This window comes from Haplochromis burtoni, unplaced genomic scaffold, assembly GCF_018398535.1.
Source record: "Haplochromis burtoni strain Fernald_Lab_line unplaced genomic scaffold, NCSU_Asbu1 Contig_392, whole genome shotgun sequence".
Classification (NCBI taxonomy): Eukaryota; Metazoa; Chordata; class Actinopteri; order Cichliformes; family Cichlidae; genus Haplochromis; species Haplochromis burtoni.
Window position 1 is genome coordinate 252991 of NW_024582753.1, and position 25067 is coordinate 278057.

At 42.2% G+C, this 25067-nt stretch overlaps 1 protein-coding gene across 2 annotated transcripts in view; it reads right to left on the reverse strand.

Annotated features, from left to right (window-relative positions):
- Nucleotides 1–25067, reverse strand: part of LOC102288951 (nuclear factor of activated T-cells, cytoplasmic 1) — a 61080-nt gene that overhangs the window by 20293 nt on the left and 15720 nt on the right. For both annotated transcript variants that reach the window (XM_005944150.3, XM_042212747.1), the window contains exons 4-8: nucleotides 24529–24731; nucleotides 20016–20188; nucleotides 18920–19060; nucleotides 9851–9906; nucleotides 7699–7831 (exon numbers count right to left, since the gene is read on the reverse strand). In XM_005944150.3, the coding sequence (XP_005944212.1) occupies nucleotides 7699–7831; nucleotides 9851–9906; nucleotides 18920–19060; nucleotides 20016–20188; nucleotides 24529–24731 (706 nt within the window). The remainder of the gene's footprint in view (nucleotides 1–7698; nucleotides 7832–9850; nucleotides 9907–18919; nucleotides 19061–20015; nucleotides 20189–24528; nucleotides 24732–25067) is intronic.

Sequence of the window (25067 nt, forward strand, 5' to 3'; positions counted from 1 at the left end):
GATGATTTGATTTTGATTAGGCTGCCTGAGCTGCTTAAGAGGTTGCAGAGCTGTGCCTGTGGTTTCAGGAGCTTCAGACCTCAGCTAATGCAGAGAGTGCAGTGACCCCATTTGATCATCCTGCCTGCTCCCTTCTAACTTCTAATCCAGTGCAGACTGTCTGCGTTGTTTCCTGATTACTTCTGACTGACAGGTATCACATACTTCCTCTTCACTGTCAAGAAAGGTTTTCTATTAATTGAAAATTTCAATCACAATCCGAAGCCTTCATAAACAGCGGCGTGTTTATGGACCGGGTTGAATGACGGAGAGGGATCCATATTAACAAGCTCACTGCTGAGTTATTATATAAGTACACATGCACAGGCTGTGCCAGCACAAAAGTAATAGGCCCGTGTTAGGATACCCAAATGCACAGCAAAGGCTTCTGAGTCACAATGAACATACTGTTTATTCCTAGCAATTGTTAAAATGTGTTAATGGGTGTGGTGACTGTTTGGTGCCAGCCATTAAAAGTTTTTGGCTAAATGTACTTCGTAGTGACATTTACTTGAAGCTGTCAATATGAATAAGATGTCTGTGTGTATGATTTTTGTACATAATAGAACCTTTCTCTGACAGAAAAAAAGGCAAATTGTCCCTTACTGTGTCAAAAAAAAAGACATCTAGGTATGTGAGAGTTTGGTCTGAAAAGGCACCAAACGCGTCTGTAGCCTCCGGGGTGCCGAGCTACAGAGCAGCGATAACGCGGCAGGGAACACATTTACGTCAGCCTTGTCTGCTTTCAGAGCCCAGAGACCAGGCTTGGTGTCTGGGGCAGCACGGTGAGGCGAGTCCCATGATGCACAGGCCTCCTCTCCGTGGCCTGGGGAATAACAAGTGAGTCACATGCTCACACAACATCCACAGTTACTTCCCTCCAGATTGTCTTTGTCTCCTGTGCCTTTTTCTCTGGTGTGAATGGACAGAAGTGTGCCAAGGAGCCGAGGGTGTGATATCAGAGTGGAAATGTCATAAAATGAGACCATTTTCATATTTTAGCTTGGGGTCCCGATCTGCATTGCTGCCTCTAATTTGAAACACATTTAGCCTTCTGCCTTATGAAATCAGTCAAAAAAAACAAAAGTCCCGTTAAATATTTAAAGAACATCGCGCTTAACGGATCCTGAAAACTGATATCTTGTTTCAAATGTCTCCTTGCAAAAGTTAAATGAAAAAAATAAAATAATTACAATATATGAAAGTTGCATACGTCCAGAGTAATTTATTGCATGTACAGATGCCTTTCACCAAAGATTGCTGTCATTATTTAAGTATCTGAGCACATGTGACATATACAGCAATTGCAACCTCGCTGTCTTCTATTCTTGGATTATGACATTGACCAGCTGCCAGAAAGAGTGTTTTTACAGCTTTATCTTTTCATCCTATTAGACATTTTTACGAAATTGTGTCATAATTAGTGTATAAAGTCTGGCGTTATAGCCCAACATGTGTTTTGTAAGCTCACCGTGACCTTGACCTTTTAAAACCAAGTTCTAATCAAGTTGTCCTTGAATCCACATTTGGGCCTGGTGCAACGCCATTCCTCATTTCGCATTCAGCATAATGGGACGGCTGTTTGACATGTTTGACTTATGTAGGAAAAGGCTGTTCATTAAGAGTAAAGGAAATTCTAAGCATTGTTTTTTACATTAAGCAAAAACAAACTGTTCTCCAAAGTTGCAAACATTTTCTCCAAAATTCATACTCCTCCCTCCTCGATTTATAAACAGACGTGTTTCCTCCAGCTTGGTCCATCTCTGTGTCTCATTTCAAATTTATATGAGAACTGAGAAAACAGATTCACCGGGCCCAGTGCAACTTCAGCTGGCTTCTATTTCCTCCCAACCTGTGGGTTATGGCCCACAGACTGGTGAGGCTCCGCACATGGTTTTCTCTCCATTTCTGGCAGTTTTCCCTTCTGTCTGCTTGTATTGAACTGATCAGGAATGATCTAGGTATTTTGCTGAGCACTTGTTTCCTCTGATGGGAATAGGGACAGTGATGTGTGTCTGTATCTGTTTATTTCATTAAAAAAAGCAAGCAAGGCTTATGTGAGCTTTATAAAACACTTTCGAAAGAAGAGCATCTGTACTTCTGGGCAAATTCAAGAGGTATTTTAGGTTCTAACACTCTTTTCCACTGGTAAAATATGATACTATTATGCCACTGTGAAAAACATTTTAAGAAATTCTGGACACACCTCATACTATCGGCATGAATCTCCCGTGACATTTAACATGGAGCAGGTGGTAGTTCATTAACTCAAAGGTACCTCGTGCACCGTGTCCCACTGTGTAGGCAATCTGGACACACAGCATACCGTGGGCTTTGGTATACTGTAGGTTAGTGTAAAAACACCCAAAGCTGCAGACCTGACAGAAACAGTTCAGTCATTGTCCAGATTTTTTTTTTCTTTAGAAAAACATGACTGTGCAAATATTTACAACAAAAGATCAACGTGTGGTTCATTAACTTTTCCTGTATGTGTCACAGAACATGTTTCTGGCTCTACCCTCTCCAGCTCCAACCACAGACTGATGCAGTGATGGTGGGGGAGAGTAGGCAGCCATTTGCGTTAAGAATAGAACTTGATATTACAGAGGAATCTCCAAACGGCCTGTAAAAATAAAGGGGTTCCGAGAAGTTCTTCGCCCGAGCTTTGGTCACTGCCAGCATTTTTTTAGCATTTGTTGTTTAATGTGGTTGGTGAAAACTGTTTCTTATTTCAAGAGCAACACGTCACATCTCTACACACGCAAGAATTATTGGACGGGAGCTCGGAAAAGGGAAGCTCATTCTGGGAACCAGACGACAGTTGTTCTGCATGTACATCTCATCATCACAGACAGGCACTTAGGCTTCAACCGCAAATGCTGCTGATGGTATATTTAAACAATAGCAGTCTTCTCGACTCATCGGCTAAATGCACCTATACCTCATAATCAGTTCATCCCAATGGAGAAACATTTTTTCCATAACTGGTATAACTCTTTTTTTCTAAAGATTCTAAAAAATAATCTTTATTTTGTTCTGTAAAGGGAAAGGTCAAGTTCTTGTATTCACTTGGACACAGGCGGGGGTTGCTTTGTGTATATCATAGACTGCATATAAAAGATAGCTATCTGGTCTTTAAGTCTAACGTCATTAGCTATGTCTGGGCCCAAACACTGCTGCAGGTCTCCAAGTCAAACGATCACTGCAGCATTACTGAGAGTTGAAAAACTGTCTAAATTCTTTAATCTGTAATAAAATGATCAGTGTGGCTGCTCTACCAGGTGTAACAATTAAGTTTAACATCCAGGCATCCATGAAGAAATTTAACGGAGTTAGAAGTTAGCAGGGAGTTAGCTCGCTAGCTTCCATCTAAATATAAGTTAGCTCGCTAGCTTCCATCTAAATATAATATACCATGTTCAGACTGAGGGATTTCTGAAACAAATTAAGACGTACAGCTCTGCTATCACTTCCAACATAAATGAAGACAGAAAACTAAACAGCAGTGAGTTTTGTAGGGTTACTGAAGTTGGGCTAGCTGGTATATAATGATGTGCTACGTGATCGCTAGCAACACATCTATGTTAGCATATTATAAACAGTAAAGCTGGAGGATGAACGCTAACAAACGGAGGACTTTTTTCCACTCAATAAAAGTTTAGGTGAGGGTTCCCGATGGTTAGGTGCAAATACAATCTCATGGCAGGATGCTGTAAACGGATCAAACTTCAGTCAGGAAAACAACTTAGATAATCCATCCACAATACGAGGTTAGTCATTAATATACTGCTGCATGGGCTGAGCTGTAATTACATTGTAAGGTTTAAAAAAATGGTAACAAAAACCGAGAGAGGCCGACAGTGATCACTGACTGTTTTTAGGGGCTTGTTGAGATTAAATAGAACAAGATACAAAGCATTAAAACATGATAAAAGCACAACAGCCTTATTAAACGCAGAGTCGTTTGGGCCCGGAAGCAGGATTCATCACGTCATCACTTAAAGACCGGATAGCCTTTTGATGTAAAACATGACTATATTTGGACTAGTAGTTTGGTTGCTGAATTATCAACTAATACTATGAAGTTTGGTTATCAAGGGTGTCTCCTGAGATACCTTCTAACTACAAGCATATAAATAATATACTGAAATTTTACTCACCAAAACTGGAACGCAGACTTCTTAGATATGCCGTTGATGCAATTGTGTGCACAGAAAGTCATATGAGCAACACCACAATCAGGACAGAGAAGTCCAGTTTAGCCTAGCAGACAGCTAACAGTCCAGCTGGCAGCAGCCAAATGTCAGTCACAGTTGTCCCAAATAATGAAACTTTAAGCCTTAACATAATGTGATACATAAATTTTATATAATAATAACGGATTGGATTTATATAGCGTTTTTCAAGGCACCCAAAGCGCTTTACAATACCATTCACTCTCGCATTCACACACTGGTGGAGGCAAGCTACAGTTGTAGCCACAGCTGCCCTGGGGCAGACTGACAGAAGCGAGGCTGCCATATCGCGCCATCGGCCCCTCTGGCCAACACCAGTAGGCGGGAGGGTAAAGTGTCTTGCCCAAGGACACAACGACCAGGAGCCACGTTTGCCCGTATAGTCAGTATAGTCAGCCCCGTATAGTCAGAAATGAGGAATTAGACATACAGACCAAAACAGTTTTTGCACTATTTCTGCTAAAATTTAAGTCTATTGGTATTACCGACCCATCAGGTTGCGGCAGACAGCCGCCCCTCCCTGAGCCTGGTTCTGCCGGAGGTTTCTTCCTGTTAAAAGTGAGTTTTTCCTTTCCACTGTCACCAAAGTGCTTGCTCATAGGGGGCCATATGATTGCTGGGTTTCTCTCTGTATGTATTATTGTAGGGCCTATCTTACAATATAAAGCACCTTGAGGCAACTGTTGTGACTATGACTGTGTTGTGTTGTGATTTGGCGCTGTATAACTATATTGAATTAAACTGAACTGAATTATTACCTTCCTTAGCAGCCAGCCTAAAGGAACTGCAGTATTTGGCACTTCCTCTAACAGTTTCCTGCTTTGTATACACAATTTACCTCTTCCTCACTTACATATAAAGCATGTCCATTTTTTTGCACTATATTAGCATGGCAATGTCTCAAAATTCCACAGCATCCATCTATTGTTATCTTTCCACTGCATCTGACGGGCCTAATATAAACTTCTTAATTAACAACAGAGGCAGTGAACATACAGATCTGCTGAAATAATGATGCCTGTTGAAATAATATGTCTGGTGTACTTGCGGGGCAAAATATAGCAAACAGTTTGTTTGTTTTATTATCCCCCCCCCTCCAGATGTGTTTTGTTCTTCAAATGCAGGTATCAATGTTTAGCCGCAGTATTGCCAACCACATATGCATTAGTGTCAAAGAATAACAAGATGGTCACATGACCTGAATGGAAAATAAAGGTGGTTTTCACTAGCATCTGGGTCCCAGAGAGTGTTTGCTTCATCCTTCCGCTGTTTTAAACAAGTTGGGCTATTTTAAGGTTTTGGTTTGCTTTTTATAGATGAACAGACAGCAGAGTGTGAAAGAAATGTTCTTTCTAAACAACGTCAGAGACCACAACTGTGCTTGAAGTGGGACATAGGGCCGGAAGAGTCTTTTCATACGAGCGAGCAAAAAAAAGAAGAAGTAAAAAAAGTGTCGACAGCAATGTGTGTCTATGCGTGTGTGTGGGTGTTCTCCTCCGCAGCCCACCCCGAGTACATGGCCGCAGTGTTGGTTGTTTCACTCACTGTTGACACACACACACTGAAACCCTCAAAAGCAAACAGCTTCACTAGGGTTTCCTCATTCTCTGCTGCAGTATTGAAACTGTGAAACTATTGCAGTCATCATCACTGTGCACAGTCTGTTTGTGATAATTACAATAATTTTAACATTGTGGTCAAAAAAATAAAACCAAAGTTTTTACCAGGTAGATCACAACTATGGAACTCAAGCTCTGTGTTCTGCTTCACCTGCTATCTCCCAACAGAGTCTCTGTTTTTCATATGATCAGCTGTACTTTTTTAATGCGTATGCTGTATCTGAAAATAGAACTCAAAACCCTTGTCGTGGTCGCTTTGGCTGTAACACTTGTAAGTTAATTAAACTTCTTTGACAAGACATGGGCCCCGCTTGTGTGGTCCACGCTGTACTTGTGGTTTATTTGGCAGCAAAGGAAAGAACACAACAAGCCATCTTTTAATTAGAGCTGCGTGCACGCTCAGAGAACTGACTTTGAGATGCGCCGTGGATGTTGAAAAGCCTTTGCATCTCCTTTTCTCTCTGTCTCTTTCTATATGAAACAGATGAGCAGCTATATATGGCCACAGTTTGTCTTGTCCCACACTTGTCCGGTTACCCACAATGCACTTGTTCATCATATTATCAGGCATCTCCAAATAGGGCTGTGCTCTATTTGTTCTCAGAGCCTCATCCAAAATCCTGATCACTTATCTCCCGAGGCCATAAATGCATCTGCTGATAATCTAAATGTCACATCTTATTAACAGCTCTGGTCTTTAAACACATTGCTTGCCTGCTATCCCAGAAGCATTAGACCCATTAGGCTCTGATCAATGAAAACAAGATACCACTGTTTTGATCTAATGGATTTCACTGGTTATCACAAGGGGAATGCGTGCCTTGTAAAAGCACGGTTACTGGTTAGAATTCCAAAACCGACTCGAGCAAATGAGCTGCAGCATTTGCTAAGTCTGCCTTCAGCAACTCCTGTTTAAAGAGGCAGAAGAGTTCTCCGGTGTCTTGAAAAGCTCTTAACTGCGTCGGTGCCGCTTCTCAGCAGACCAACAAGCAAAGGACTTACTATGGCACCATATTTGGAAAGCTGCGGCTTGAAAGAGCAAACCGGTGCAATAAAATAATGCTATTCTCGTGGGATGCTTGAAAGCGATACTGAAGATGATATTTCACCTGTGCCTACTGTGAAGAGCAAATAGCTCGCAATGTAATTTCGAGGCTGAACTTTTTAACTCTTAACAATACATTCTTCAAATTCCAACGTGAAAGCCATCTATAAACACTGAGGCTTGTGATAAACACACACACACACACACACACACACACACACACACACACACACACACACACACACCCACACGCACCACACACACACACAACAGAGGTATTTCTGGGTTTTCAGGTTGCTACATGAATGATATGGCAAAGCTATGGCTGGGTGTGTGTGTGTGTGTGCGTGGATGTTTTTTTGTCAATTCATAAGTGTGCTGGAAGAGAATGTGTGGGGCCGGGTGTGAAAGTCAGGTCGCTGGGAGATTGACTCCTCTACATCAACAGTGCTCGGAGGCTCTGTCACTCAGTAGGTGCACCTCATGGCTGGGGAACGTGCTGTCACTGCAGAATAAACACACTTCACCCCTCCTGCACTCGCTCAGAGGCTTCAGCCAAGTGCTGCCACTTACAACGTCAAAAACATTCACAAAAAAAAAAGGGGGGCTACAAATTTCACCTAGCACTTTAGGACGAATGGCTGTCAAGATGTGAAAAGGCACACAGTTGCAATAAAGAACACAAAGCGTGCAGCTTGTGCAAAGCATAGGAGTGTTGCAGTGTCACTGGTAATAGAAAGGGTGGGTGGATGATTATTACCATTTGGAGGAAGGTAGGTAAAGCGCTGGGACTGGCTCCTCTTCCTCTTGCCGTTGCAGACGTAGAAGTTAACCTGCACCGAGCTGGATATTCTCTGGTTTCTATATGGCGGGATCTCCACAACAAGAGCGTTCTAAAACAGAAATATGATATGATAATAAAAACTCAGATGTGAGACGTCATTTTGATTTTCACACTTCCTCTTAAATAATCAACTTCTTTTTAGTACTTTGTGCTTTGTAGTTTAAACTTTTTATTTCTTGCTTTGTCTCAAAGTTAGGCTGAGGCGTTTTTGCATCTTTGGAAAGCTTGGGATCACCACGATATTTTCAAAGGAAGTTCTGCAAATTCAAAAGACTGGAAAGACTACACAACATGGGTTTATAATGACTGTACACCTGTGGGAATTAAGAGGTTAATCAACAGCTATGTTTGTTTTGCAGTTGGCCAGTATTCAGGATACTGTTTCCAAGAGGCTGGACTGGGAGCAGGTCTAAATGAGCACGTCTGGACTGTGTAGATGCAGCACGAGAGCTCAAGAGGTTGGTCCAGCGCCTGTGTTTGTCTCTGAGGAAAACCCAGGAGCTTTAGCATCGTCCCTGTACTGCACGAGAGGAGGGAGGCAGCCAGCTTATTTGTTTGTACAGCCGTGCCTTTGCTGGCTTGCCTGCTCGCCTCCTCTGCATCGATACACCACAGCAAGTCTGTATGGATATGAACTTGCAAATATATTGAGAACATTGCAAAAAAAAATGATCCTGGGGCAGCTGTGACTCTCCTCTAGATCTAAACAGGCTCAGAGTGAGGCATTTTTCGACAGAGAGCAGGTTTCTGTTGGTCATTGCCGCACTTGAAGGAAGGTGGGAGGGACGGGTTGGTGGGGGGAAGTCGGAGGTGAGCTCAGCACCAGTCTACCCTCCAGATAATGACAAAGAAAAACATGCAGGTGGCAGACTTTAGGGTGTTAAGTGCGTGCGCGCCGCTTTCCCTCGCTTCCCAACCCCGTGAAAGTTAGCACACTCTCAATGGCAATAAAAACACAGTCGAGAAGGCAGTCAGACTGGAGCACTTTAGAGTAGTCTAGTCGCAGCTGGCATAAGAAGAGGGCCTGTTCTCGCTCGCTGTCTCTAAGTAATTGTTTATTAGATTTACAAACACACTGTAAGATTTGTGTTTTATCAATGCTGACTGCTAATTTTCCAGCATCCGGGACTCTAGCCATCACGCATCAGCCGGCCCTGCGGAGCAATTAGACACCACACTCCATATTTGTCCTACTGATGCAACCGAGTCATTTACCCAAGCGAAACAGCAGCGGCAAGCCAACGACAAACATCCCGACTTGCAGACTTTAGTTGGGGATAGTTAACTATGTGCGAGTGTAAATCACCTCAGTTAGTTTACAGTGGGTTGACACAGTTGATGAAAAGAATCGGCATTTCAAAACATACTGTCATCCTGCACAAGCAAACAGGTTCTGTTCTTGACTCTGTCCACAGTAAAAAGCAGGCCTAATGAACCTTGATGAAATCTTAATTAAGTCCAGAGCTCAGGCAGCTCCCTGTGACACATAGAAAAACATTTGCCTCATTCCCTCTGTTGACGATTCCCTTTTCGCTTGCTTCTACATTAACAGTCCGACTGAGCGTCAGTTAAACGAGTACACTGGTTTATTTTCTCATTACCACCCTCATGAAAGGCAGCAGGTAGGGTGCGATTTGCACTTGGCTGCACGGTCTCAACGTAGATGAAGTGTTTGAGCCCAATTCAGCAAACCTCACTGTGAACTAAACGTCTGGCTATGCTAGGAGGATTGTGTGTGTGTGTGTGTGTGTGTGTGTGTGCGTGTGTGTGTGTGTGTGTAACCCATACATGTGTATCTTCATGGATTAGATGCAAAAACAACATGACAGCCTGCGTCTAATTACTTCCAAGAGGATAAGGAGATTTTGTGAAAATTCCATTCAGGATTGCATCGGCTAAACATCATTGTCTATGTTGCAATTTGTAATAACTTAGCAAAGGTTACATCATTACAGGGGACAGATGAGGAAAAGACAGAGAGAGGAAAAGGAGAAAAAGTCTCACGGGAAGGTGGGACTGGAGACGGCACGAGCATTTCAAATAAATCATGCTGGTAAGGTGCACTCACTGATTTGATGGAGTCCTTGTCAACTTTGGCTTCCGTCTCCCAAAGATGATGCCCATCTGTTTTGCAAAAAGACAAATGCATTATTTAGCGGAGGCCCTTACAAACTGCATCAACATATAGATGAGATGGACCTCATTTGGAGTGTGGCTACAGACTTTTGGATTTGGGAAAAAAAACATCACGGTTTCGACAGAAATTGAATAAAGAAATTCTGTTCTCTCAAGTTCTTGTTGATATGTGCTGTTTTGGATCTTTTTATTTCATCAGTTTCATTTTCACACTGCCAAAGTCATCTCATTCAAACGTTTTTGTCACTATTCTTTCCTATAATAGACCTGCTCCTGTTCTCTCTAGTGTTTTTTCACTCCCCCTTTCAGGCTGTCTGTCACGCACCCTCCTCTTTGACATCTCTAAAATTAGAAACATCCCGTGTCACAGTGATGCTGAAAAGCTAGTTTATGCATGCATCACTTCTAGGCTGGACTATTCTAATTCATTATTATCAGGCTGTCCTAAAAGCTCCCAGAATAGCCTTCAGTTGATCCAGAACTCTGACTGGGACTAAAAAGAGTTCTGGATCACATATTTCTCCCATGTTGGCTCCCCCGTTAAGCCCAGAATTGAATTTAAAATTCAATGACATGCAAGGTCTTGAATAATAAGGGAACATAAACAGAGCACTTGATTGTTGTGTTGGGGTTTCTTTCTAATACTGTAGAGTCTTTACGGTATAATAAAAAGCATCGAGAGACAATTGAAACTCGACCTGATCCAGGTTGTTCAGGACATCAACTCCAAAATCTCCATCGATCACCTGCTTATTCTACTCTAGCTACACCAGTTTCAATGCACTTTGACTCTATTAAGTTGCTTCTAGTCGAATTTTTCAGATTTTATTATTTAATTATGAACTAAATATTTCCCTCTTCTTTCAGATGAGCTCCTTAGTGAATTGACAATTTATTAACTTTCATTTCTTAAAAACAATTTCAGCAATTTTTGCAGCTCCAATGTAAGAATGTGTTGCTTATCTAAGTCTGAAGTGAAGACTTTAAGGTTTTGGACCAAAGCACAAAAAAAGGGGAAGCCGCTTTGGTATAGCCACGAGCCGGGTTGTGTTTGTTCTCTAACGTTCGACAAGGAATGCATCCTCTCTTTTCTTCATCTGTCTCTGTAAAGTTCTGCACTATTTCTGTCCCTTGATTAGATTTTTTTTCTTTTTCTATTTTGCTCCCCCTACTTCTTTTCCTCTCTTCCCCGCCCTTCTTCTCTTCTTGTTGTGGTGAGGTTTCCCCTCGCTGCCTCGCAATAAAAGGCCTGTGTGCCGCTGCAGCTGTTGGGAGCCTGCAGAAGCTCAGTTCACATTCTTTGCGTCCTCTTTGTGATTTCACGCCGCACCTTTGTGAACAGACGCTCTGGGCTCTGTTATGGCAATCAACACCAACCACACTGCAATTTTTCGCCTTCTTTTTTCAGCAGAAACCATGAGTCATTACTGCTGTCATGAATGACAGTGACACAGAACAGCTTTTGTTTCAGTGGCACACCAGGTGACGCAACTGTATGGATGGGTAGTGTGGCAGTGCTACTATATGTTAACAGGCGCAAGTAGGAGTTTGCAGATTAAACAGAGAACTAGAGTTGCAGCGTCAGGCGCAGGAAGCCATCAGATAAGATAATCAGAGACAGTTTCCACATAAACGACAGCAAAAGCCCAGCAGCTCTGGAAGATGTAAAACCCTTGTTTTTTTCCCCAAAGCATTATGTTTTTCACATCATGCACAGAGCGAGAGAATAAAGGATTCCAGTCACGGCTGGCTTATTATTGGTGAGATGTGGTAGTGGGGGCGGGTGGTCAGCTTTATTATTCAGAGAGTGAACATCAGTAGATATATCTTTCCAAAATGGCCATATTAAAACATGGGGGGAAGAGAAAAACAGACGGTGGAGAGATCAGATAAGAGTTTTTTTTGTATTTGAACTGGGTGGAAATAAGAGTTGCATATGGAGAAATGTACCTCACTGCAATGGAGATGAAGTGCATGACTTGGGGAATAGCAGTAGCCAGGGGGCACAGTGTGTGATCCTGTGCATGTGGCAGATGATTGAGGTACATGAAAGAATGAGGCAAAGGTAATGCAGTGTAGTTGTTCAGAGTATGGAAGGGCGATTAGAGCAAGCACAGGCTCAGGGAAGGTCAGAGAAAAGGGGAGAGACAGAGGCAGACAGAGATGAGCGTTCCTCATGTTACGTCTAGGGGAACCAAGAGGGAATCTCACCCGCCTCCGCTCTGGGAGACACTCCAAGAGGGAAACCTTAGACTCCGACGTCAACCCCAGCCTCCACTAGTAAACATGTTTTTCAAACTTTTCTCTCTGCCTCCCTCTTGATCTTTTTTTTTTGTCTCACCTTTGGTAGCTCTAAATCAGTTTGTTCTGTCAAACTTTTTTCAAATCACACTGCATCGTATGAAGCAAAGCTAAGAGTTTGATGGAATTGGGATGGGGCCACCTGTGGCATGCTGTTTGGGTGATAACCACAGGACTTTCCATTCTCTCCATCTTCCCTGCAACATCTGCAAAACGCTTCTGTTCCTGACAACACCTCCTCTTTCAAGCAAAGTCCACCCACGCGTAATGCACGCACACCGATGCACACATATGCACACATGCAACCACAGCATCCTTTACCTTTGTTCTGGCCTTCAACTTGAATTATAACAGGGGAAGCACAAAAACAATAAGTGGCATATAAGAGCTGTGTCTGGAGAGCTCTAGGTACGGCATAATCTTGCCTTGGTCAAACAAAGAAGTGAATGAACACATGCATGCACATGGACAAATGGAAGCACGCTTATTTTTAGACTTTGTGCTCAAATGTTAACCAGGCAGCTTTTCTATATATGACTCACTCTTGCAAATCTGGTCCACAAAGACTAGCACTGCACTGCACAACCAGGACAACATGTTCATTCATCAGGCAGCTAGACAGCACGTAGGGTGAGGCTTCTTCGAGTCATTTCTTCTTCAGTTCCTGACAACAAACAATATCGTGTACCTGCCTGGTGACAACCTGGCAACAGAGCTTGCTGTTGTAAAAAACCTCATAAAGTCCAAACCTTTCATTTGTGTTATTTCTAGTTTTATATACTATAGTCCTTCTTTTGTTACTACCTACCCAAGTTAAGAACCCTAGATAGCTGAGTAACAGTGTATCTGACCTCCCAATGAACTCACAGGTTTTAGCATTTGAGCGTTTTCTTTTTTCCTTTTTTAAATTTAACTTTTTTTTTTACAGTGACAGCCAAAGGTGGTTTTTTTTTCCTTCCAAAAAGCATTGTGTAGTGCAAAACAGCTTCCACTGACCAAGTTCACTTCAGGATTTTTGAGAATGGAAACTATGAATCACGCGCTTAAATGCGGAGGTTGTCTTGTGAAACAACCCAGACATATTCTGCAGCTACGTCTCTTTTCCAGAGAAGATTATTTTAGAGTATTTATATCTCTTTCCTGTTTACCTATGTCAAGTTTATTTTCCATTTTATTGTGTCTCCATTGCCCATTGAATGAAAATGCTTCAGTAATTTTATGCACATTTTTCACGGCATTCGCCTTGTTGCCCAAATGAGGCGCAAAGCCAAAAAAGCCCAAAAGGGATTCCACCATGACTGATCCCAGCTGCGTTTCCCGTCTGGAGCGACTGGATTCTGCCAATCTAAGACCTGGTGAAATTGGAGAAATGTGGGTCTGCGTCAGATCGAGGGGCTTCCGTATAAATTACGACTTGACAGTAGATTTATGATGGGTTTATAGCCAGGAAGTGAGTTATTCTCGGTGTATAACAGGGAAAGCGTGAGCCGACGTGACCTGGGGTTGTAGCCTGAGGAGGATGGCGGTCAGCGGAGTGAAATTTTATGCTTCTTTTTAAGAGTCCAGCTGTGTGGCGCTGAGTTTGAAAATGATCTGAAGACTCAGAATGACGGCGGGAGGATCATCTGCACTTGTACATTTGGATAGTATTTGTAGAGTGGATAGCATTAGAAAGACATCAAAGCTTGCTGCTCTTAATGGTGTGTTGCATGTTATTTCACAGCCTAGCAAGAGTCACAGCGAGAACCGCACTTAGAAACTGAGCGAATGGTGAAAAAGAATGCAGGTAGATGATCATTTGATATATCAGAGCAGGGTCGCTCCAACAGCTTGCAGCCAAATCGGTCATAAAGACCCATGTAGTGAGCCACATTTCATTAAGGTATATCACTATTCTAATCAACTGGAGGGATATTAAGATGTTTCCCTAACAAAAATGGCCATCTTTCCACAGTTCGAGAGACTCTTCTGGCAATTACATGTTCAAACATGTCTAAAGAGAAGTGTAGAGGCCACAGGACAATGTAAACATTTTTTCTGCTATCACACAACTGGTTCCTTTGATGTATAGATGTTCTCAAAGCCACTGCACAAATATAGCTTTAAACTGCGGATAAGAAACTTCCATTTCACACATTCCTCATGATGCTCTTCTAGCAAGGTGCTTGAGAGCTTAAAACAGCGGTCCCCAACCCCCGGGCCTCAGACCGGTACCGGTCCGTGAGTCGTTTGGTACCGGGCCGCGAAAGTTGAGGCTCAGGTGTGAAATGTATGGTTTTCAGGGTTTTTATCGGTTTTCAGTGTTATTTTGTTATCGTTTTTATCGTTAACTCAGTTTTCCTGGGTCTTTTCACGTGTGTTATGAATAAATCTTCTTTTTTTCGGTACCGGTACTAGTTTTATTTTGTTGTATTTATCTGTGACACCTTAAAGGCCGGTCCGTAAAAATATTGTCGGGCAAGAACCGGTCCGTGGCGCAAAAAAGGTTGGAGACCGCTGGCTTAAACCATTCTAGCAGTGATAAATAATTACTGATTTTGAAATTGACGGCAGTATACCATCCTAATGAGACAGTAAGATCCCAAATCTCATGCCTGAAGCAGGGGTGGAGGTTGGTCTTATCGTGCCAAAGTGCCAGAACTATGAGCCAGTATGAGCCATGAAGGTTATTCTAGCCTGAAGCCAAAGGACAGTCTAGACATACTGCTACAAGTACAATACATCGACCAGTTTGTCTGGTGTTTAAACTTGCCCAGGGTGGAAGAGTTCAGCCAAGTATAAACAGTGCATGAATGAACTCTTAGCAGTTCAGGTCATAGCCTTCTTCAAACTATGAAGGTATGAATATCCAAACATTTCAGTCCGATGCTGAGGAGCTTTTACACATGAGGAATATTAGCTCGAGCTTACTGTAGTAGATCATGTTGTTCTAAAGTTACAGATTATGCTAGAGCTAAGAAGCCTCACTCCAGCCTGAGGCAGAGGTAGAGAGGACCAGACTTCTCCCTGCTGCAGACCAGGCTGCATGGTGCTGCTGAGCTCCAGGCAACGCTCCAGTCCTACCAGATGTAAAAACTATCCGGCTCACCAGGGAATTCCCTTACCTCCCCTCTGAGTCAGAGTGTAGGCTTTCCCCAGCTTGCTCTCTCTCCCTCTCTCTCTCTGTTTGTCTGTCTGTGCCTCTATTTTCCCTGCCTTTAGCACTCATTCCATCCATGGAAAGCAGGGCAAGCCAGAACACACATTGCAATAGGTGCGCCAGGTATGTCTTCCTAATCCAATGCCAAAAGAGCGGTTTGGGTATACCAAAAACACAGACACAAAACGCAATACTAATAACAGAAAACTGAAGCAAAGTCAACAATGCAAAAAAGATGGAAAGTTTCACAAATGCCCATATTGTGGTTCTGGGAAAGGCACTACTCTGTGCTGAGCAGAGAGCAAAAATGACATAGATTGTTATTATTATTACTATCAACAAAATTACTCTTGAAAGGAGTTTTTAAACTGCAAAAGAAGACGAGCACCTATATTGCTACAGTCTGAATATCGTGCACTATCTGATGGAGCAAAACCATACATACAAAAGTCACATGAACAAAGAAAACCTTTCGCTGGGGTGTGTGGAAAGTGATCTGTGGTCTTCGAGTCCACTTTGGACCATAACATCTGATCATTTCTATGCGCCAATATCTCAAGAGTTCTACGGAAGCCCCGCCCATTTCTGCACCTCCTATTCCTCTCCCCCCTCTCTACTGTCTAAGGGGTCTTGTCTTTTCCGATTCACCTCTTCTACAGGGAATCCTTTGTGGATGACTCACTGCAAACACTTCCTACCGAACAACGCAAACAGGCCCGCAGGCTAGCAGCCACAGCGGGTACACAACAACAAACACACACACACATACTGTACACACGTGAATGCACCGGTTTGCATCAGTTATCCTGTGGGTGATGAAGTGGAGCAGTGGGGATGGACATGGCATCTAAAAAGTAGAAGTAATTATTTTTCAAGGTGCATTAAGGTTTCCCGCAGTGGCAACAGCTATGAGCTCTGCTCATTTGATACTGCGGATGTCTCACGGGGGGACAGACAGACAATCAAAACAACAGAGAAGGAGAGGAAGGTTAAAGTCGACAAACAGAGCGGCGCTATGTTTTAAGAGTACATGTGGGTCTGATTTATTTATTTATGCTGTTGTACGAAACAATCATTTGCTCTTGGATGTATTACTGTGTATTCACGGCATAATATTTTGCTCCTTGTACAGAAGATAATGCCAGTGGCCACATGTGCCAATGATTTTCTAAAGACTACTGGATGTCTGTGTGTCACTGGTGTCCTCATTTAACCACAAACTGCAAACAGCAAATCTCTCAAATGTTGATGGCATCCCCTAACAGAGCTCTGTAATTAATTGATATCTGTCTTTGTTGCGTTGGTGTTTTAGACAATTCAAAAACATCTGCGTGTATGCCAAAAACAGCTACAGCCTGCACAAAAAAAACCACAACAAATGGAAACAGTTAGAGAAGTAGATGTATTTATGATTTATAGCTCATTTGTGCTAATAGGCTTTTGTGCTTTGTGTGATCTGCCCCCTCACTCCACTTGGAGGATTTTGACTGTATACAGTTATTCACACAAGTTGGATTGGTACTCCTAAAGCAGCCTGTTGCTCCTTAGGATTTGTGGAATTTTCTTGAAGGTGTTTATTGGAGTCAATTTTGGAGAGTGAGCAGCCGTCCTGACCTCTGATGGCAGCAACAGTAATGGCTGTCACCACTGAGGCAAAATCAGTGATTGGTGTTGTGCCACACAAAGGCCTTGGCTGTACGTACGCATGACTGTGTAATTATTGCGGCGCGATGCTCTGTATTTCATGGATGCATTTAGTCATGAACTTTTCCAGAGGAAAATAAAACCAAAGTTATAGAATAATTCTGTAATATAATTATAATTTTATTGGTTTCTTTTTTCCTCATCCCAGTTTGGCCCTTCTAAATCAACAATCGGAGAAATCCTGAAGTCTAAAACTTCACAAAACAGCAGGATTCTCTGATTAAAATGCCAAAGGACAATCTTTTGCAGTATATTTAAGACATAAGTATTTTTCCGTGCTCATAGTTGCTCGTCCATAGTTGCCATTAGTGAGTGATGTGTGTGTTCCTGCTTGCGCACGTGTGTTTAGGGTGTGTAGGTCTTTCTGTAATGGGCTTTTTGACTTAGGAGACCCTGGAAATGGTGGGTCATTAAAGTTCACATACAAGCAGACTAAGTAGTAGACAGACAACCTCCCTTTCGATCTCCCTCTCTCTCTCTCTCTTTCTCCCTTCTGGACACCACAGAGACGGAAAACAAACCACCGAGATGTCAATGGCAGCCACGAGCCCGGAGATCCCGCTAGCGTAGAGCTCCGCAGCTCCTAATGTCTTTAGCGGGTATCGGGGATAGAGGTGAGAAAAAATGAGGGATGAGGGAGAACAGAGGAAAAGAAGGAAACGGAATATCAAGGTAAAGAGAGTGGGGAAAGAACGGAAATACTACCAAGAAGGCAAAAGGTGTGCATGTATGGGCTTTCCTCTTCAAGGGATCCCCCACACCCCTCCATGACTAAATAAAACCAGGAGAAGGGATACCCCAAATTACCAAGTTCATCCACCTCTCCTTAACCCATTGCTGCTTCCTCCTTAAGCCCTTAGGTCCTTAAGAGTAGACCATTCAAACAAGCTAGGGGCAAGTAGGGAGAGATCCATGCAGTGAAGAGTAACAAAATCTTTCTTCCTTCCAATTTTGAGACTGAATTTTATTTTTATAACCTTTTTGAGGAAAATAAGTAAATAAAGGATTCACTTTTTATTTCTGCGTTCACTGACCACTTGCTAACTTTTACGGCAGAAGTGTGAAGTGTTTTGGAAAGTGTGGATTAAGTGTGATAATCTTCAGCAATTTTGAAATTCATGGTTAATGAACTGGAAGACACAATTATCTCATTCTCACAACTTTGTTTATGTTGCTCCCTTGTCTTAGTTTGTGTGTTGCTCAGCAGCAGCAGCGGCAGCAGTCACATCGTGCTTCAGCTGACTTCAGAGCTACTACTGCGCTTGACCTTTGTTTTGATTTATAGGGTGCAATCAAGGAAATGATCACAATCATTATTCAAACTGAAAACCTGATCACTAGTGTTTCTACTTTCACAACCCACCCACACAGGGGAGAAACATATGGCCAAAAAGTTTAGACCAAAAAAAAGAAAAAGAAAAAGAAAGAAATGGTTTCCGACAGCCGGCCAGGGTGAGCGTCTGGCAGAACAGGGCGGAAGAAAGAGTGACGGAAAGCAAGCGAGCGAAAGGGTTAACTGTCGAAAGCAGGGGGAGTCAGGGAGGTACGGATAGCGAGGGAAAGAGGGAAAGTGAGAGAAAGAGACGTTGCACATGCCCTGGTTGTGATTCATTCCTTAACTTGTGGCGAGCGCCGCTGAACAGGCAATGGAAACTTCAGCAAATGTAAATACGCTTTGGTTAAAAATATAGTGGCCTAATGCACACCACATGTGGCTCGCTGGCAAGTCTTGCTCTATTTTGACGGGAGGAGAGACTAAGAAAATGCAACTGATGAGAGTGGGGGAGAAAGAAAAGAAAGGGGTATTAAAAAGGGAAATTGAAATGCGGTAAACATGGCCCGGTGACTGCAGCTTACCCTGGGCCTTCTCCACGAATACCACCTTGGACTCGGGCAGGAAGTTGAGTCCGTTTAGAAGTATCATTTTGCCTCCCGTGGCAGGGCAACTGTCCATACTTTGCTTCTCGACCAAGGGAAGCTCTTGAGCCGAACGCTGGGCTGTTGAAAGAGACACACAAACACAGGTTTCAAAATGGTGCGCAAGATTACACTAATACACCGCCTGATCCCCAACTACTCCGGGAAGCACAAGCCCAGCTCACAGCCAGTAAAACAGCAGTTCTTGGTTAGGGAAACAGGCTTATCAACTTTATTATGATGATTTCATGACCCCCTAGCTAAGAGGTTTGCAGCCAACAGCTGCTCTTTAAATGACATTGAAAAAAAGGCGCACAAATGATCAAAACAATATTTTCATGGTTGTTATGGCCAACCACCTGCCTCTGCTTTGCATGAAGTCATGCCAGCAAGTCACCTCTGACCTGTAGAATTCGGTCACCACATTCACAGCCGTATAGATATACAGTATAACCTTGCATCTGTGGATCTTATTTATAAATCTGTGCTTTAAATAACTTTAAACTTCACATTTAAATATGATGCACCAACTCAGATTAACCTCCACTTTGGACCATAAACTATAACGCAAGCTCTGTCTCACAATCTGAGTCTAACTGGCTTCCTTGGGAGCAAATAACATCACACCCCTCATACACAAATGAATGACAAAGAGAACAGAGGTTTCTTTCAATGTGCTCACTCAACCGTGCCAAAAAGTGGGGCTGGCAAACGACCTTTGTGAAACCTGCGCTAATGGGGTAGTGTTACCAAAATAACTTGTGCATTCAGTCGTAAAATGTGAATTTAAGATAGATAGCACGTGTGTTTGGCATCGTGCACAATGCATCTATTGCTTTGGCAAAGACCTTTGATCAAATAAAGCTTATTGGGTGCAGATGCACTGAATTTGCTCCAGTAGGCAATAAAATAGTAGCTCACTTTATTGGACTACAACAATAGATGCCACCTGAGTGCAAAGCCAACAGAAAAGACATGCCAGGTTTTGTGTTTATTTCTGTGCGTGTGTTTGTCTGTGTGTGTGTGTAAGACTTACAGCATTCAATGGGGTTCGAAGTGGCCTGTAGGGACACGGTCCTGCCATTGGGTTGGTTGATGTGCACGCGAAACACAAGCCTCACACGTGTGTTTTTACGTCCGATGTCCGTTTCCCCTTTGCGAAGCTCAATGTCTGAATTACGCAGCTTCAGGATTCCCGCACAATCAATTCTAGAATGGAGAAAAGCACACGCACAATTGAAGACTATATCCCCGAGACAACATTACACAGGCAAAGGTGACGGAAAGGTGAAGTTCACTGTTTACTTTTTCCAAGCCAGAACAATTTCTATTACAACATTTCAAGAAAGCACCAATTTCTTTCTCTTCTGTTCCACACCCTGAGTCACAGAGGGCAGCTTTCAACGGGATGCAAAAGCATGGAAAAGTGCGACCAAGGGTTGAAACAGGAGCCTATCTGATTTACTCTTGGCTGTGAAATCGAAAATAGCTGCTACGCATCGGGACCAGCAGTGAAGTCCCCACTGGTGTTACAGATCATGCACTGGAAGTTTATCGGAGCATGACCGTGTCATTATTAATCCAGCATGTCATCAAAGGAAAAGTTGGACATTAATGAGTTTGCATCACGGTTTTAAATGGCCAGAGTGGTCCAAGTATTCAGAGAAATCTGGACTGAGCGCACCATGGCTTACCAGTATCACACACGTTCTGTAGGAGTACACCGAGCCTGCCTTGTCCGTTCACACCATTCACTTCATGAGTTTTGGGTTTAAAACTGCTGTTAATCATTGCCACATGTGCTAATAGCCCCCTTTTTAAGCTGTCTCTCTTTATTTATTTCATTTCACAATTTGGGAGGTAAAGGTGTAGAGTTTCTTTCCCTTTTCTTAGTGGAAAAAGGGCATTCATTCGCAGGCATGGCCTTTCATAAATTTACATAAAACTAGTGTGGCTGGTAAAAAGTGAGAGAATACAGATGGGATATGGTTTGGCATTTAAATTATTTTACATGGTAGCTTTTTGGGAGCGATTCCTGGAACATGGTAAATGTCAGGTTTTATACCAATCCATTTTTCCCTTGACTTTGGTTTGTACAATTCAAAGAAAAGAAAAATAACAGATACAGTCATGCTGACTACCCGCTGCTTATCAGCACTGAAAAACGAGCAACATAAAGGATTGGTGTTTTGGTGTTCTAACTATCTTGCACTTTAACATAACATATGATGACAATTTGGCACTATCAGAAACTTAGGATGCCGTATGTCTGCTAACCAACCTATGGAAATCTAGATGAAATGATCGACTGACACTGAGGAAAAAGAAGATAACGAACCCAAACATATTAGACAGAGTTAAAATATGTTAAACCAAATCTTTTGGATTTTAAACAAACCCTTGTGGCAGTAGAAACCTTGTTTCTATGAAAAATCCTGCAGTGGTTGCAGATAGCATGGTAGGAAAGAGCGGAGGGACTGCAGATATTAGTCACAGCCTACAATTCCACAGGGATTATCAACATACAAACTTGATGTTTTGCCCAAATTTACTAGATCCACATCTGCAACTATAGGTCAAGATGTAGTGACAGCAAAAAATAAATAAAAAAGCTGTAGCATACGACCTAAATCAGTTTCAAGCTCATCAAACTATTCAGTGAGCCCTTATCTACCAGCGACTGGGACGTTAAACGCACCATTTTCATCAGGAGAAAAACACTGCATTATAGAATTAAAGGTGATCACTCAAATGAACCATTCCCTTTTAGCAGACAAGATGACCAAATGACAGCATATGAAAACCACCACAGATCCACTCAGCATACGAGTCAAGGTTTCACAGCTTTCTACTAATATGCCACCAGTCTGTGGTTTTAAACAAGAGCAAGATGATGGGCATAATAAAGTTACTCTAGTCATAACCGTCATCCTCTTATGAATGCTTTCTCGCTTATTAGGTTATAGTAGTTAGAATCTGCAGAGGTGGTTGGTGTGCTTGAAGATAAAACATCTTAGAAGCGGAAAGGGAAAAAAAAACAGATTGAAGCTTTCTGAAAGTTTGACTGCAGTTCTTGAGTGTCTGCATCCCACACAAATGATAGCTGGCGTGTGCACAGCGAGATGGATTCTGCATTATCAAGGCAACTTTTTAACAGCTTGGTGGAGAGAGAAAGTTAAAGACTTTTCTCCATCTTTCACTGTTTAGATAGTCAGGAAGAAATACAAAACGTTAACTCCTCTTCTTGTGCGCTGACGATAAAAAGAGAGAAAAAAAAACTTCCTCTTGAACGTTTGGTTTGGTATAAAATCATAGCCTAGGGGACACATTAAGCAAAACAGGCCAACAGTATGCTTTAATATTCTACAATATGAAGGATATTGAGGTATTGTTGGAAATGATATTGTAATGTAATACAAATGTTAAAATCATCTACGCTTCGCCAAAGAAGGCCACTGTCCGGTCAGGAAACTCTCATGTCCCATAAATCTTCATGATCCCCAACATTTATACAAACATGAACCTGTGTCATAGAGATGCATCACCTATATGCTTTTCATTTAAAAACACATATGCACTTAAAGTCTAAATGGTGACGAATAAACAGTAAGAGGTAATTGCCTTATGTAACCTGTGCTAAGATACAGTAGCTTTACCAACAACACACAGCTCTGGGCCACAGTCCAATAAATTCACTGCTGCCTAGTCTAAACGGAGCCCCAGGACAGGAGCTACTGCCTGGATACACTGCAGAGCAGAGCCGTTGGCTTACTGAAAGTCTAGAGGGAGGAAGACAGAACCCGAGCCTGACTTTTCAGCCCTAGAAAACAGATGCTCTGCTCCTTTAGATGGAGCAAGTTTACATGTAAAACGACATCAAAAACATCGATTTTTTAATGCTATGAATAAATAGGTGATTCGTTTTTTTTTTTGTTTCATTCAGTGCTTCTTCTATGCTGAGTTAAGCTGTAAATTTGGTCCACCTGCAGCACAGAATTTTAGACAGTGGTCCCCGTTTTTATGTTAATCAGTACAGATGGTAGAAGTTACCTGCAGTAAACTGTTTAAACTTGCCTTGCTCGTATCATCCAGCAGCTCGGTGACAAAGACTTAATCCTGGTCTCCACTGTAAGTCCGAATCACTAAACCCTCTCTTACTTTATTTTGACTTGACTCTGAAACATGTTTCACACTATTTTGGGTTTGAAACTTTTGATCAGATGTGATGAATCATCATCATGCCACCATGCTAAAGCAAACAACTTTCTATTATTTACCAATGTTAGATTAGGCCTATCTTTTCCCCTTCAGTGTCAAGATTAGTTCTTTATCCATCTTTTTTATTTTTTATTTAACAGCCTCCAGACTTTCTCTAGAAATCCTGTGTTGCCCCAAAACCTCGTGGACTTAGTAGGCAAGTACAGCAAAACTTTGTCCTTGAGTCTGAACATTGAGGTCAGACACTTATGACACTTTTTGTCATTTAAAAAAAGCTATTTGTTTTTTATCTCTTGGCTACACTGTTTATGTGACATATGTGATATGTGATACATGAAATTATGTATGTCCAGTTTAATTTCATAAAAATAAACCATTTTATGAACTTTTTACGGTGTAAAACGACTAAAATATAAGATGACCGGCCTAACTTAAACTTTACAGAGCAGATCTACGAGTTTCATTCATTAAAGTGAAAGACTACTGTTGCGCCAGCTGCTTCACGAATGACACTGACATAGCTCTGTTCCAGAAGTTTCTGTTTGGTTATGGTGCAGTAGACGGCCACTGCTGTCCAGCAAATGATGATGTCGATTTTTCAGAAGACTTTCTGACCCATTAGAAAAACACAGGTGTGCATAAAGTGGCTTCCATGATGGTTGGATCCATTTTGTTGTTTTTTTGTTTTGTTTTTTCATTGTGCACGCCAGCCAGCTGGTCAAGGAACAATTGAAAATACAAAACTAACAATACAAAATACATTTCTAATTTTAAATTTGCTTATTTTAGTAGTAATCAGTTGACATTGCTAAATTGGTATCAGAATTGGCAGTTATGGTCTTAATACAAACAGGCCAATAAAGTTATTGTTTGCTTTGGGTACTGCAGGCTACATGAATGTGACTAATTGCCCTCCAAGCCCAAATCATTCTTTTCAGCAGACTTGTTAGTTCAGTTGGGATGTTCTAACTCGCCTCATATATTTGTCTCGGTGGAATATGTTGACCAAGCCAAGTGTAACGGGACCACATTATTCTGGTGGATCACAGCACTCCAAGTGCAAGCCAAACTGGCCATATCCACACTGGGCCGAATTAAAGCACCCATGAACTCGGCGCTTGCTTTTTCTTTAACGTTTGTGCATCTCTTGGGGTAAAAGCATGGAACTCAAATTTGAAGGCCTGTTTTGAAGTGAAAGCTCAAGAATATTTATCAATAAGCATTCTCATCCTATAGAGATATAACAAAGAGAAAGGTGCAGAAAGAAAGAGATTGTGCACATTTCTGCTTGTGTTTTGAAGTTAATGGAAGAAAGCGTGGATAGCACTCACATAGCTCTCATGTTATTCTCAGGCAGCAGAGGGATCTCCAGAATTTTGGTGTTGGATTGCATGACTTCATGGCTGGCGGTGGAGACGGTTTTGCCCGTGATGCGGTGGACCTGGTAGAAGGCATGTGGTCGCAGGAGGCGGTCGTCTGCGGTCCCTATGAACAGCTGCAGGGTGAGCGGCTCGCTTTCCATGTAGCCATAAAGCTGGCAAGAGAACAAAGAGACCCAGGTAAGAGGCAACATCAAGTTTTAAGACCTCCATCTCAGGCAACCCCTCATTTAGGAAATCGAGACTGGACGCACATTAGCAACTGTTAAAGGAACCTTTATTGATATCTTTGACCAGGCAGAAGAGTTGTGAACATGAGCTCTTTTTCATTGTTTGTTTTTTTCTGGTTGATTGGAGGCTCTCTCTCAGTGGTCTGCTGTTCTTTTCTGAATTCTTTTCTACATTCCTTTAGGAAGAGAAATCAAAAGATTTTTTATTGTTTCTGGGTGTTTGAGCAGGAAACACAGAGACAAAGACTGATAAAAGTTTCA